This window comes from Oppia nitens, unplaced genomic scaffold (assembly GCF_028296485.1).
Source record: "Oppia nitens isolate AA-2021 unplaced genomic scaffold, nextdenovo-longstitch-racon4-pilon3 scaffold5_pilon_pilon_pilon, whole genome shotgun sequence".
Classification (NCBI taxonomy): domain Eukaryota; kingdom Metazoa; phylum Arthropoda; class Arachnida; order Sarcoptiformes; family Oppiidae; genus Oppia; species Oppia nitens.
In genome coordinates, this window is record NW_026533243.1 from 720,611 (window position 1) to 737,500 (window position 16,890).

Sequence of the window (16,890 nt, forward strand, 5' to 3'; positions counted from 1 at the left end):
GTGTGTATATATGTATCTATTTATGTGTATAATATATATATATATATATATATTTGTGAGTATGTGTGTGTACGGTATGGTATGTATTGCATTTTTTTTTAAAAAAAGCTACAGTTCCCTTCCTATTATTATGATTACCAAAGTGAGCTCTCAAATAAACCATTTTTTTATTCACTGAACCAAATATAAGACACTTTTCTGGGGCTCAACAACAACGACAACACTAACAATATATTACAAATACATTACAAATACAGTTTAGCTTTGGTTTTGTAAACTGTTTAGAGTTAAAGTTGTTGTCGAAAACAAAACAACAAATGTTTGAAATTTTATTGTATAAATTTATAAAGTTTTAATATATAATAATAGTAATAATAATAATATCATAATATTTATTATTATTGTTATTATTATAGAAATAAAAATTTTAAAAATATGAAATCTTGAGTGAAAACAAAAATAAAAATCCAGAAAAATAAGTTATGAAATATACATAAGATTTGTTTATATTATATAATATTATATACGGGATATAAGTATAGTTTAAATATAAAATAATATAAAAATAAATAATGCTGAATATACTTTGATATATAATATATTTATATCAAAAAATATTTCAATTGACATTTAAATGTTTTAAATAAAAATATATATTGTTTTCAAAAAATTTCAAATTTCATTTTTATCGGTCATTGTATTGGATAGCATTTATAATAAATACATTATATATGATAATATGCTTCACAAAAATATTATAAACAAATTAATGTTATGTTAAATTTTAAGTAACAAAACATAGCACAAAATGAAATGTCTTTTATTTTTATTTATATTATTATTATTTAAATTGCATATAAATTTAATGTTAATGCCATCCATTTAGACACTCACTCACACACATACATACATTAACTCATGAGAAACAATTTAATTGCTATGAAAATGAGGATATTTTTGAGCGCATAAATTATTTTCAAAGCTTTATTTTTAGGAGGATTTTGCTTTTGAATTGTTTTTATTTTGTTTTCATTTTATACAATAGGACTAGAAATATATTGTAATAACATATATATATACAGTATATACATATATAGCAAAATATATTGAAAATTTGTTAGTAGCAGTAGAAGCAACAACAACAACATGAGTGCCACTTAGATATAGTAGAAAAATTGATATATATCTTAATGTATTACATAATAGACAATTTTCTCTCTCTCTCTCTCTCTCTCTCTCTCTCTCTCTCTCTCTCTCTTTACAGTATGTGTGTATAAATGCAATACAGAATATTCTGTATATACAGTACTATATTTATATATATATGTTGTATAGTAAAGTGAATGTACAAAATACATAAATTACTGTATATAGCTGTGTGTGTATGTGTTGTAGAGGCTATGAGAGTGATAGGGAAAGTCGTATAATAAATGAGTCTCACATTTACAGTGTATATCATAGCTTAAGAGTTAGTTATTGAATGAATGAATGAGAGAGAAAGAGAGAGAAAGAGAGAGAGAGAAATAGGGGAACAACAGATAAGATTTATTTGACAGCGAATTAAACGATAGGAGAAAACGCCAGCAAATAAGTTATACTATTATACATGTGTTTTATATATACATATATAAATACATAAGAATATTCTGTGAGAATGTGTTTTTATTTATAAATAAATATATCTTTATTTTATATCTATAAGTTATGTCCAATTAAAATATAAAGAAATAGACAGTTATATATATAATTATATATAATATTTTATTTATTTACAGCAAATGTTGTTGTTGTCAAATGTTTAGATAATTATATATTACAAGAGGACTGATGAAGAAAATAGTGTCCAATTAGGCCACACATATACAGTACACACAAACACATCAAAAATAATTAGCACTGCATTCAAACTGTTACCACATTTCGCATCTTTTCTGTGGATTCATTGCTGAGCCGACTGGACAGCCAAATGCTTGAGCAAACTGTCCAAAGTTGGACAGTGCGCCGTTGACCCGATATTTTTCGGGCGAATGGACACCGCGTAGTATTTTTTGTCTCACCTGTCGGGGCGTTATATATCGACACCATTTCTATGGGATGAGAGAGAGAGAGAGAGAGAGAGAGAAAGAGAGAGAAGAAAAGAGTTAGAAAAAGAGATAAAAAATATTATTATATTATCAATAATATTGATATCTATATATCCATAATATTTTCTCTAAAATAATATATAAATGTAAAAAATAAAATATAAAAAAAAATTGATAAATTGATGTAAAAATATCATTAGATAGTTGTGGCACAAAAAATATGAGACAATTTTTTATTTTGGGTACTGTTTGTTGTTGTTGTTTAGTGCATGAAAAAACATAAAACAAATTTAAAAATCAATAACTATTGTCATCGCTATTCACTATATATATATTGTTAACTTAAAGATAGACACGAAAGATAAGACTAAGAAGACATATAATTTTTTTATATAATATATATATATATATATTGTGCACACACTTGACTTAACACACTTGACATACCTGTGCGTAGGATAAGAAAAATAGCTGCTGTGGCGTATAGTTGGGAAAGTTGGGCAATAGTTTTATGTCATTGCTATAGTTGTTGTTGACATTATTGAAGTCATTTTTGGCACTGATATTGTTGTTGTTGTTGTTGTTAGTATTACTATGTTTTACCAGATTATTGAACGCAATAAACGAAGCTTTTAGGCCAACTATGTCTCCGATGTCCTCCTCAAAGGTCTTCATGCCGTCCAACTGATAGATAAATATAAATTTATATATATATTGATGATAAAGAAAGAGTGAAAGAGAGAGAGAGAGAGAGAGAGAGAGAGAGAGATAAAAGGGATGTTATGTCATATAAAATTGTCTAACACTTAACTCATAGACATCCCACACATATATATTATATATATATCGATAATATATATTACTTATATTTATATGTATTACTTAAGTGGAGTATTGATTTTCATACATACAGTATAATATATAAGTGATTTATTCACATTCATACATATATAAAATATATATGTTATTCAATCAATTTTGTTAATAGCAGCAAAAATTCATAGCATCTTATATTACTATTATATGTATATATATGTAGTAGTATTGTATACTAAATATATTATATTATATATGTGCGATGATTAAGAGTGTTTGTGTGTGTGTTAGGAGAAAAAAATGTTTTATTAATGATATGACATTAAATGTCTTTAAGGTTTGAGAGGAAAGTCATCATAATATAAGCCAAACTGCAATACTGATGGCCCCATAAATACAGTATATGGGTTGCATCGTAAAATAGCTAACACACACACACATACATATATATATATATATATATATACTCAGTTAGAAACAACAAGCACTGGTATATTATTGCAGTATTTAATAGTAGTAGTAGTACCAAAAACGGTACTTACATTCATATCAGTCGACTGGTCAAAGTATGAACTGTATTGGTCGACAAAACATTTGGCTTTTTCCAGAAACAGATTGATATTTGTCTTATCCCAGGGATACCGGAGCCGATCGTCGCCGTCATACCTGGGCATCGATGCGTGCGATATTTCGTGGCCAACAAACGATCCGATCGATCCATAATTGATATATCTATTGGCGCATTATTACAATATATAATAACAAACACCAACAACAACAACAAAAAAGACAATCAGACAGTTGTTATCCAATAATAATAATAATAATCGCGTGAATCATCGCTTTTCTATTATTTAATACATACGCTGGCCTTTTGCTATCGTAAAAAGGAGACTGTAGTAAACCAATAGGTATTGCTGTGATTGTATTACCAAAGATATATATATATATATAGTATAAGGATAGGGAGGTTAAGGAGACAATAGATGATGACGACGACAATGACAATCAATATATATAATACATATAAAAGACATACAATTATATTGTAATTACATTTTTTTCTCAAGTGTTGCTAAATTATATTAATTTCTATGTACAGTATATACATACTGTAGTATTGTATTATATATATAGTGATAAATATAACATTAATTTTTTTTAGCTGTATATACTGTATAATATTTAATGTATCACCCAAATTGAATGATACTAATAAATATTAAATAGAAATATTCTATAAGAGTGTCTATCAATTGATATATGAGTTAAATATAATATATGACTTACTAATTAAATTTTCTATAATATCATACGATGCGCCCACCGATAAAGGTGACTGATCCCAGTGGGTCGACTTATTTACAGGTTTGCCAATTGTTTGCCAGTAGTTACGGATGCCATATGTGGACAGTTGGATGTAATAATCGACTAATCGATTATTACTAATAATACTACTACTATTACCGCCATCACTGGTATAGTTTTTGTTGTTGTTGTTGTTGATGTTGACAACTATTGTCTATGAAAAACAATAGTTGATTATAATTTATTAAATGTAATATTCATTAAATTGTTTGTTATAAATATATAATATTGATTTTTCGTTTTGTATTATGTTTGCCTTGTATTATAATATTTATTATATTATATTATATGTATATTACTATCATACTAATAAAAAGTTTAATTAAAAATTATTTTTTATCGCTTTTTGCAATCATGTTATTAGTAATAGTCATATATTAATAGTATGATATAATATTATTATTAGTTTTATTATTAATAGGCAATTATTAATGTCAAAATATATAAATTTATATACAATATACTATACACACATACACACAGTATTAATAGTTGTGTTTAATTTATTATAGATATTATTATTATTATTATTAATTATAACTATTAATATAATGTCAATTCCAAAGCAAGTAGTAGACAATTTTGGTTACACAATAGATACTTACATATTATACACACACATACATACATACACATACATACACACACACATATATATACACACACATACACACAAGTTACATAAATATTCAGCACAGGTAGTAAACTAATATTTTATATATATGTATATATGTTTTCATAGCTCACAGTTACCATATTTCGATGATATTCCCGGAACTGGTTGTCATCAAACAGCCAATCAGGATAACCAATATTATCTTTGATTGTCTCAACTTTGTTGATAAATTCGTGTCTGTTGTGTAGCCATTGTTTGTCGCCTATCAGTCCAATGAACGACTGTTTTACTGAACCAATAATATCGGACACCCGGAGACGTTCGTCGGGCGGCAAATAGCGGGCCGCGTACTCTCTGGTCAGGGCGTATGGCACGTGTTTTTTTAACGGTTGCAAACATTGGCGCCACAATTGTTTTGTTCGCTCGTTTTGTTGGCTATCGTGAAATTTATGCTGAATTTCTGATTTATTAAAAATATATATATTTTTAATAAAATTTTTATTGTGGTTGTTGTTGTTATAAATTACTTATATTAAAAACTACAATATACTGTATAAATTGATATATCTCTAAAAAAATTTTTACAAATAGAAAAATGAGTTTAATATATTGTATATACAAGTATATCACAAAATATAATATAAAAGTATAGTAAATTGCTTTTTACATATTATACTTGAAGATCTAATAATTTATATAMAGATTTTTATTTTTTTATTTTATTTTTTTAAAGACAAACATTTTATAGATTATAGTTTTATATATATATATATTATATAATAGCATATATAACATATGATTTAAGTTATGTTTGCTTTGTATTGATTTTGATAAGTGTTGGCAATTGAACTGAATTTTTTATAGACATTACTATTACAATATAAAAAACAACTTATAGTTATAGCTTTTATAGTTAGGATTTTATTTTTTCGCCTAAAGATTTTTATTGTTTTTTAATATATAAAATAAATAAATAAATAAATGATTTCATGATTTTCTTTTTTTTATATATATAAAGCAAAAACACATACTAAACGAAACCGAAAACAAGAAAATCGTATAAAAAATAAATTAAATAATTTTTTTTCAGTCAATTAAATACTGTATATATATATATATATATATATTGTTTGTCAAAAATATATTGTATAAAAAATACAACAACAAAAACTATAATAAATTATGTGACCCACATGTTTGTCATCAAATAATAAAATAATAGACTTCTATACACAGTATATTATATACAATATTTATTTCATATTGAATTAAATAAATCGTATAATTTTTTAAATAGTAAATAAAATTTTATGATTTTTTTAAAAAAATAATAATAAATATAATAGTTTCATAACAATTGTTTGTTTAAGTTAATGTTATTTTGGGGTAACACACACACACACACATTCATAAACAGTATATAATATAGTATATAAATTTATATTTAAAAATAAATAAAAAATAAAACAAAATTTTCATTGTTAACATCAACAACAACAACAAAATGAAAAACAGTATATAATATGTAAGTCAACRTAAAATAAGATTGAAAAACCTTTTAAAATAATTGTATTTCTATTTGAAGGCATTTTTGTTAACATTTTATTTTTCTTTAAAAAAAATTTCTTTTACTCTTTTTTTTAAAAAATTTAATTTCAAATAAAGGGATCCAATAAAGCGATTCATTTGTTAGTGACTTTAGTAGTGTATATATATACTGTTTTTTTTTGTAGTTGAAAGTTGCCTTTCATCTCCCTGTGCTCTCTCTCTCTCTCTCTTTCTTTCTTTCTTTCTTTCTTTCTCTCTCTCATTCTCTCTCTATTATCTATCTATCTGTATAACACTATACTATTTATTAAACAGTCTATTTTGATATCACATGTTACTTATTATATATATATATATATAATATAATATAATACAAGAGCACAGTTAGCACTGGCAATACAAGGGGGTAATAGACATATACCGACAGTCAGAGTGAGACAGACATGTCTTGTCTTTTTCATTTGTGAATTCAATTTTGCAAAACTTTATATATATATAGTTGATGTTGTCGTTTGATCGCAAATTGATTTACAAAATACTAAAAAAAACTATATATGTATATACAGTACAGTATATATATATATATATATATAATGTATTATATATTTATTTTTATTTTCTCAGCGAGACTTTTAGTTTAGTTTATTTTATTTATTATTTTGCGACTAATATGATTAAAATGCTTAATATATTATAAAAACAATTTTAATACTAAATATATCGGTATATTCAGTATATATATAATTTTAATAAATAGATTTGTATGCACAAATAAATGGTTTTTAGCACAAAAAACAAACAAACAAAATACCAAATAAACAAAATACAGCACAAAAAACATTTGAGTGAAAAACATTTAAACAAATTTTATTTTGTATTTTTTTCAAACAAACAAAAAATAAAAAAATATATATAAGAAAAAAAAATATTCTGTATTTATATAGACTTAACGTTAATTCCCAGTAAAATAAATGAGAGAAAACCGGATCAAATTAGATATACACTGTATATCTGTATATATATATATATCTTATATATATACTATACCGGTATATATAAACTGTAGATATATACTGTGTATAAATGCCAACAATAAAAATAACAACAATAACAACAAAAAGCTTCAACACTATTAACAATACAGAGAAAAAAAGAGAGAAACGGCTTAAAGATAGACAATAATAATAATGAAAACATACTGAACCTAAAAATTGAGGACCCAGTGCCAGAAAGCCCAACGATTCAATGGCTCGCCAACCGATATAATTAGCAATCACTATCGGATCGGTTTTTTCTAACAATTGCGACAATCGTAGCATATAATGAATGTCGACGATTGCATTCATTTGGCTTATTATCGGCTGAAACTGTATATTATGATTGCCGGCTGTTATGTTAGCCAACAGTGCCGTCCAATTGATTTCACGGATAAAACAATTTAAGACATTCAATGGTCGCTCCAATTGAAACTCTTTTCCCGTACTTTTGTCTGAAATCTGGTTGTAAAACAAATTTCAATGGATTATTGTTTTCAGACAAACAAACAAACAAAAAATAATACTAATAATAATAAATAAAATTCAATAGTTAATTGAAAAAAAGTAATAAAAAGCAAAAAGTGTAACAACAAAACAACCAAAATAAATGAGAAATAATTTATATATCGTGTAGTGATTGTGGATATTTTAGGAATAGGGAAATGATTGTAAGGACGGATAGTCAGTCAATCAGACAGACAGACAGACAAACTGATAATAATGTCGTAAATTACTTATAGTCAAGTAATATACTCTATACATGTATGTAATGTTATATATAGAGTTCCCCTAAACTATATCTACAGCATGTATGTATGTATAGTCAGTAATATATAATATTCTATAACTTTTTAACAAAAACAACAACAAAATAACACAACTGGTAGTGAATTGTCATCATTTCAAGCACTGTATGGTTAGAAACAAATCGATTTTTACTTTTCTCTATTTCTCTTATCTTACAGTTGTGTATATAATATAATATCTATATATACTGTATATAATATGTCTTGTAGTGAAAAATAATTTGATCCCTGATTTTGATTGAAAGTCTCTCTTTATGTGTCATCTCTCTCTCTCTCTCTCTCTCTCTCTCTCTCTCTCTCTCTCTCTCTCTCTCTCTCCTCGCTTTTAATCACTCAGTCAGTCACTATTTCATTATATATGAGATTTTCAGAGCAAACAACTATAGGTTTTGTTGTTGTTGTTGTTGTCAGTAATTTTGGGAAACTATTTTACGTGTGTGTGTGTGTGTGTGTCGTTGTGTGACAAATCTAACCACTATTTTTCTCTCAAACAAACAACAAAATAAGAAAAAATATATATTATATATAATAATAATATCGCACAGTTGTCTCCAATATCTAATGTAGTACTTGTCTTATATCTGTCTGTATGTCTGTCTGTAAGTTGTCGGCTAAACTTTGATAATGTTTGTTATTTATCAATATAATATATATATATATATATATTTATATTGTAAATACAGTAATATAGCGCAGGAGGAAAATGGTGTCCAAATAGCGGAAAGACATGAGTGACACTGGTTGACACATATAGCGGAAATCGTGTATAAAAATGCTTCAAATAAATAAATATATATATATATTATATAACTTTAAATTAAATATATATATATCATCTTATATTAGATAAACATATATATATATATATAGATAAATACAAAGTTAAAATATTTTATTAAGATTTTCAATATATATTTTCCAAGAATATTCTTTTCTATTTATCTATATATTAAAATCTACAGAATATTCTTGGAAAATAATATAAACTAAAACTTTAAAGTAAGTGTAATACTGATATTTGTCTATAATTTATAAATAAGGTTTTATATATATATACAGTATATAAAACTTTTTTCTAATATTGCTTAAGGTGATGACACAGAGCATAGACATACACAGATAGTCAACAACATAACAACACTGGAGCTTATGTATCAATCGATCGATACTTATATACTATAATATATATATATATATACTGTATAATATATATCAGTGCCACTATTATATACAGTATATGTGTGAATGACAACTATTTACGTGTTGGCAACCTGTCAAACAATGTAATAAACAGATACACATAAGTATATTATATATATATATATATATATATATATATATATATATATATATATATATATATATATATATATATATATAATATACGATATATACTGGTACACTTAGAAAACTGATACATTTAACTCTAACACTAATTTAGATTATATATTATATATATAATATATTCATAAAATATGGGTACAAACTTTAGCCATATCTGACTCAAACTTAATTATATCATATACGGCATTAATAGTACGATTATGATCGTTGCGTTTGTCAAAACTGTTTGGTGCGCCCATCAGTACGGCCACATCGTGTATGTATCGGCCGTAAGCCATGACATCCTTTTGGGCAGATTTTCGGTTAATGTCGACCAATGTTTGCAACGATAATATGAACGATGAATGAGAGATCTGTTACAAAAAAAAATATAAATTAAATATTAAATGATATAAATGTTAGAAAATATGTATTTATTAAGAATATTCTGCACTTCTAACTCTAATATAAATTTCAAATGTTTTCTGGATAAGCAATGGCTTGTACTGTATATACCAGTTGTAAATAATATAGATATTTGATCTCTYTCTCTCTCTCTCTCTCTCTCTCTCTCTCTCTCTCTCTCTATCATTAAATAGACAATGCATTCCTAAAATTAATACAATGTATTATATATAAAGTACATATATTGAAGAGTTATTTGTATCAATTAAATGAATTCATTATAAATATATAATACACATATACAGGTGTAAACTATAGCTGAACGATAAAAATTTTAATGTTTTTATTATTATTATTATTATTTTGTTAAATTTAATAAAGATTGACACTTGTACAGAAATTAAGTTATAAAACAAAAACAACAAAAAAAGCTAGAATTTAGTATAAAATGTATAAGTGTTATATAATACATAAATATATTTATTAAATCCTAATACTATGAAATTTATTCACTTTATTGAATTTAATGAAATAAATTATAGCCAACAACAACAACAAAAATGCAAAATTGACAAATCGGAAGAATATTCTTATGTTATTAAAATGTTTGAATATATAGTGTATATATATATGTGTGTATAAATAGCACAGAATATTCTGTATGTCTTTATGTGAATATATATATTCTGTAAATAGTATTTATTTCACGATTTTCTGTTTGCCAGTTAATGTCAATTCAAACACATACACGCTATTCATACAGTAAATTGTTTTATTCAATACCACCATTCCTTATAACATTCCGTTCCCTTTAGTACTGCAGTTATAACCAATACTGTATATACTGGCACAGTATGTGTGGTATAAAACAAATTGAATGTAAATTTATTTGTAACCGATTTTGTCTGTCACAATCAAAATAGCGCCTATAGCCTAACTAAATACTATAACAGCTTATACAGTACCCTTACACCAGTATATGAATAACATACTGTACTAAAAGCTAACTATGCTCTTTTTCTTCTCTCTCTCTCTCTCTCTCTCTCTCTCTCTCTCTCACATGCCATGACATGCCAAACATTATTTGTGCATTTATTTGGTTGTGTGAGAGTATGTATGTATGTATGTATGTATGTATGTGTGTGTGTGTGTGTGTGTGTGTGTGTGTGTGTGTGTGTGTGTGTGTGTGTGTGTGTGTCTGACTATTTTATTTCAAACAGTTTGGAAATGTTTTTGAAAATTACTTTCAGAGGCAGTCAAGTGTTTGAATTGAAAATTAGAAGTCAAAAGCCTATGAAGTAATGTTTATAATAAATAAAGAGAGAGAAAGAGAGAAATAAAATTAGGTATATGTGCCCTAAGAGAGAGAGAGAGAGAGAGAGAGAGTAAGCAAACTGTGCATATTGTGGATATTAATGGGTTTAAGGATGAATGAGGGGTTAACTGGTTAGTGTGGGAGAGGTAGTTGTTGTCATGAGTTGGTACTTAACTTGAGTTGTTTGACAGAATTTTCGTTTATAACGTAATCTAAATTTATTAAAATATCGCTTCGTATGTATGATAGCACATAAACCAGCCCTTTGTGCCAGTTATACGACATATTTATTTGTTGACTATCAATGTTATCGGTACTACCGGTACTACTACTACTAGCAGCAGCACCACCACCATCATTACCATCAATAATAGGCCAACCGCCCATTTGCCTAAGCACCCGTCTCAATGAATCAATATTAGCGCGTGAATCGCCCGTTTGTTTGCACAATTGATACATATTTACGATGTGCTTAACTACATCCATGCGCTTATTATCACCAGTAGTAGTGCTACTACTACTACTAACAGTATCATCATCATCATCATCGTCCTCATCATTATCATCATCAGCAGCAGCACCGACACGATTGGCATTAGTGGTTGTTTTTGACGACAATATTGCATTCAAATTGACATCAATTTGTTGCCTAAGTTTGACAAACGTGTCGAACTCGGCCCCACCGTTGGACAACAATTGTATCAAATAGTCCAATAGGTGTTTGTCCTGCCAGCCCCCGCACGCGTAGTCATAGAAATTGTCGCACGGTTTTAACGATTGATTCAGATAGCGGTTCATTTCGGTTGATATTTCGTAGCACTCGTCGGTAAGACACAGGTCGACTTCCACACCTCCGCCGTTGACCACCGATGAACCGCCGGTTGGGTCGCCGTAGTCATAGTCACCATCCAATGCATTGCTATTTATTCATATAGTATACAATATTACCCGTTATTACCAATGATGACGTTTATAAAAAAATAAAAGTCCAATAAGTGAATAGCAAACAAACAAACAAATAAACCGTTAAATAAAACAAACAAAATATTAGATTGAAAATCAAAATCATTTGCAAAAATCAGTGAACAAATAAAACAAAACAACAAAAAAGTCATTTACTCGTCATTGTCTTCATTGTCGGCGATTGTCAACGATTTGTTGTTTGCTTGTGYTGAGTGACCGGCGCCTGACTTTAATGACTTTGGATCCATTGGCAAAGCACTGGTAGCTGATGATGGTTTTGGCGACGATGATGATGATGATGACGACGGTGCTGGTTGTGACCCACATTTCGATTTACTATTATTAGTATTATTGCTATAATTATTGGTTTCATCAGTACGACCACCATCGCCATTGCTARMACTGTCATCTCTACTATTGGCAGCTCCTGTATTACTGTCGTCACCATTGGCTATACATTTAAGATTCCGTATCTGTTGCTCATAATGCCGGGGGTGATGGTGTCGCCGGTGTTGTTGTTGTTGATGATGATGATGACGATAAATCCATTGCATACGACAATCGTTGCATACAAGTCCTGGACAGCCACGACCCATGTCTATCATRTTAAGTGGATGTGCGTTAAGAAACGGCTCGAATACTGTCTCATTGAGAACCGTTAGCTTTTTATTGCATCCGTTAAGTCCTAAATAAATCTTTGCCGGTCTAACGGGGGGTAAAATAGTAGACAGATATATAGATTTACACATACAATATTGAATACCGTTTTCTACCCAACCCAACCCCCCTATTCCCCCATTTAATTCTATATTATATGACATACATAAGCTAATGCCATACATAAAAACAATGGCATTTATATCTATATATAATATCGTATATATAAATATTATGTGTGTGTGTGTGTGTGTGTGTGTGTGTGTGTGTGTGTGTGTGTGTGTGTGTGTGTGTGTGACATATAAAAAAACAATATATAATATTAAACATAATTTATTTTTATGGCCAGTTATATAATATGTACAGTATGTGCCCTTTAGCTTATGTATGTATGTATGTGTGTTATGGACATAAATTAAAAGACTAGTAGCATAAAAAAAATAATAATAATAATGTGCACATACCTATTAATTCCCATAAATGCCTGTCCAGTACTGCCAAAACTTTTGTCGTTTAATGAATTGCCGGCTAAGTCAACGGTCAGTGTCTTGTTTGACGGCTCATCAAAACTGAACGCACCGTCGCTTAAGTAATCAATTTTATTACCCGCGAGACTCAGCGACCGGAGCGCCGGCAGATCGGCAAACGCTTGGCTATCGATTCGTTCAATGGTCGCACGGCTACCGGTGCCCAACTCGATGTCCACCAAACGGTCCATAGTATTAGTAGCATTGCGCGGCTTGAATGCTCTGGTAGTTTTATATAAAGTATATACAGTATATGTTATATATATTAATAGTTATATAATTTATACAATAAATTAATATTAAGTAGTTTACTAGTAGTACAGTGTAGCTAATTTATTTTAATTATAATAGGCCACTTTCTCTAATTATAGGCTAACTGGCCAAGCTCATTAATTTAATAAAGAGAGAGAGAGAGAGAGAGAGGACATGTATCCATGGGGACAAATTGAATGCACATAATTAATTAAGCAATATAAGTTGGTCTACTATAGTTAGACACAATAGTTTAATTTGGGCAATGTTTTATATATACCATTATATACAGTGTACAGTATACAGTGTATATATATATATATATAAAACAAACAAAAAATAAATTAAATATTAACATACAAAAAAAATATATGCTTATTTATTTAATTAACTATCAATTTTATAATTAATAAGTTGAATATAGTATTTGATGAAAAATATTAGCTTATAAAATATAACAAATATAACTTAGTTTTTTTTGTTTGATAATAATTTTTTGTTTTGTTTAGATTGTTAAAAAAGTATGTTTTTTTGTATTTATTTTTTTAACACAATTTTAATGCATCTAATGTGCATAAAATATATGATTATTATTATTAATATTTTTGCTGTTAAGTTAAATGTTACGGCAGTTTAGTTTTCTTATATCAGATTTTTTTTGGTAATTTTGTTTGACTCATGGATTATATAAACTTAAATTGTATTATAAATTTTTTAAATGTTAATATCATTTATTTTTTTCTAACTTTATTATGAAAAGCATTTTTTTAAATGTGATATATATATAGATTTTTTAAGACGCTATAAATTTACTTCAACATTAATTTTAACAATTTTTTAAGTAAATAGATTTGATTATCTTAAAATCATAACAAATATTTATTTAATATCTATTATAGTATATATTAGTATAAATAATGTTATGTATCATATTTATATAAGTATTTATTATTTATATTTACTAATGTATTAATAAATAGTAACTATAAAGTTAATATTTTATTATTGTTGACTTATATATCCAATTTTTATTTCAATTAAATTATTAAATAACATTAACTATTATAAATCTAATAAATCAATTAACTAAGTCTTAAATATTTAATTTACAATTTCTAATTAACTAAAAAATAAATAAATGACTAAAAATACTAAATATTTAAAACATTTTATTAGAAAAATTTTYACTTAATTATTTAAATAGTTTTCTATATGTAAGTTTATATGTTTAATTTGTAATTGATTTTTTAATTTAATGTTGAAAATCTCTCTCTACGCTCTAATAAATATCATTTTAACTTTTATTAATTTACAATTTAGACAACAATTTTATTTTTCAACATTATAATGTATTTTTATTATTTTTTAAATTATTTAATCTTATTAAGATAGTAATTATAGATGAACTAAACTTTTTTTATAAATAAATAACTAACTAATTGTAATAAAATTTCTATATATTGTATAATCTATAGTATTTTTTAATATAATAATAAATAAAAATTATTTTATGATAAAATACTACAAACACACACACAAATCATAAGTTTATTATAAAAATATTATTTTTWTTATTATGAATAATTGTTGTGGTTTTTATGTATGTATTATAAATTATAATACACAATGTATGTGTGAAAAATAAGATTTATTATTATAAGTGAAATATATATAACAGAGCAATCATATTTAAAATATATAGCAGTATTATAATAATACAAGTTATACATTATTATATATAAATTATATTATATTATAAATTGTTGAGACAAAAAAAAATAATAATATGCATTTTAAGCATAAAAATAGAAATATACMGAAAAAAAACTATAGTCAAATATTGCAAAACTAAAATGTTTGATAATTAATCATTTTTTTAGCTTTAATACTAAACGCTGCTAAAGCACTGGTAGATTTTTTTTGCTGTTGTTTGGTAAGTGTTGTGTACTGTATCTATTTATACAGTATATATACTATATAGTATATATATGATAGATATGAACTGTATACAGAATATATACTGTACTATAGATAAACACCTAACAGTATACCAATAAATGAGAGATAACTGGCCTTATATACTGTGAGTTATATATATATATATATATATATATATATATATATATATATATATATATATATAGTACTAATGTCTAAAAACCAATATTATAAATCTCACTCTCAAAATATAAGCCAATATTATAGACTAAATATAAAAAAATAAAGTATGGATTATAATGATTATAACGATTATGATGACTGCACTATAATAATAATAATAAAAAAATAAATTATATATTATTATATCTCAAATAAATATAGATATAAAGAAGTATATATCATATAAATTTATATATAGATTGTATTATAGTTTAATATCTATAATATTAAATCCCAAACATATGGGGGTGGCTATAATGTACAGAAAAATTTATATATCATTATATTCAATATATCTGTTTTATACAATTTATATTAATCTAAATTATATGTACTTAAAAAAAGCCATCTGAAAAAAATAACGACAACAAAATCCTATTAAAACTATGAGTTATATATATATATATATATATATATATATATATATAAGTTATATATGATATAATAGTTATATATATGATTAAAACTAATACATAATCGGCTCATACCTATGGGGAATATGTCGGATATTATGGCCAGAGATGACTAGTCGTTGCAAATTTTCTAACAACGCTATCGCCGCAAACAGATCGCTATCGGGTTGGCCGTCAATTTGCGACAAATTGGTAGCAAAAGCGTACAGTTCCTGTACGTGTTGATGGGTACCGTTGAACGCATCCCGGTGCACGTGTGTCAACTTTGAACCGCCCAACAGTATAGTCCGAAAGCGAACCAATCGGAACTGGTTGGCCACAAGTCGGCTAACTGAGCGACTGTTCAGATAAAAGGCATCAAAATCCCGATGATTAGCGGGTAAAAAGCTGGACAACTCGTCAAACACACTGTCCAATTGAATGTCCGAACCCTTACAGGACAGCTCACGGGTAGTCTCATTGCACATACAGGGTATGAGTGACGGCGGCGGACATATGACACCATATGTAACACTAATAATATCTGATAATAATATCAACGATAATAATACTAATATCATAAAAAAGTTATTATTTTTATTATTATTAAAATATAATTTA

The 16,890-nt window shown here is 26.6% G+C and overlaps 1 protein-coding gene across 1 annotated transcript; it reads right to left on the minus strand.

The window, feature by feature from the left end:
• Positions 1-1,797: 1,797 nt before the first annotated feature.
• Positions 1,798-16,809, minus strand: LOC128961097 (neprilysin-4-like). Its single transcript, XM_054307304.1, has 13 exons — positions 16,366-16,809; positions 13,403-13,687; positions 12,438-12,986; positions 11,489-12,237; positions 10,053-10,060; positions 9,763-9,972; positions 7,637-7,928; positions 5,022-5,344; positions 4,191-4,422; positions 3,766-3,817; positions 3,443-3,632; positions 2,532-2,768; positions 1,798-2,087 (listed from the first exon to the last, which is right to left on the minus strand). The coding sequence occupies exons 1-13, from the start codon at positions 16,755-16,757 to the stop codon at positions 1,911-1,913; spliced, it is 3,696 nt and encodes a 1,231-aa protein (XP_054163279.1). The 5' UTR covers positions 16,758-16,809; the 3' UTR covers positions 1,798-1,910.
• Positions 16,810-16,890: the final 81 nt, after the last annotated feature.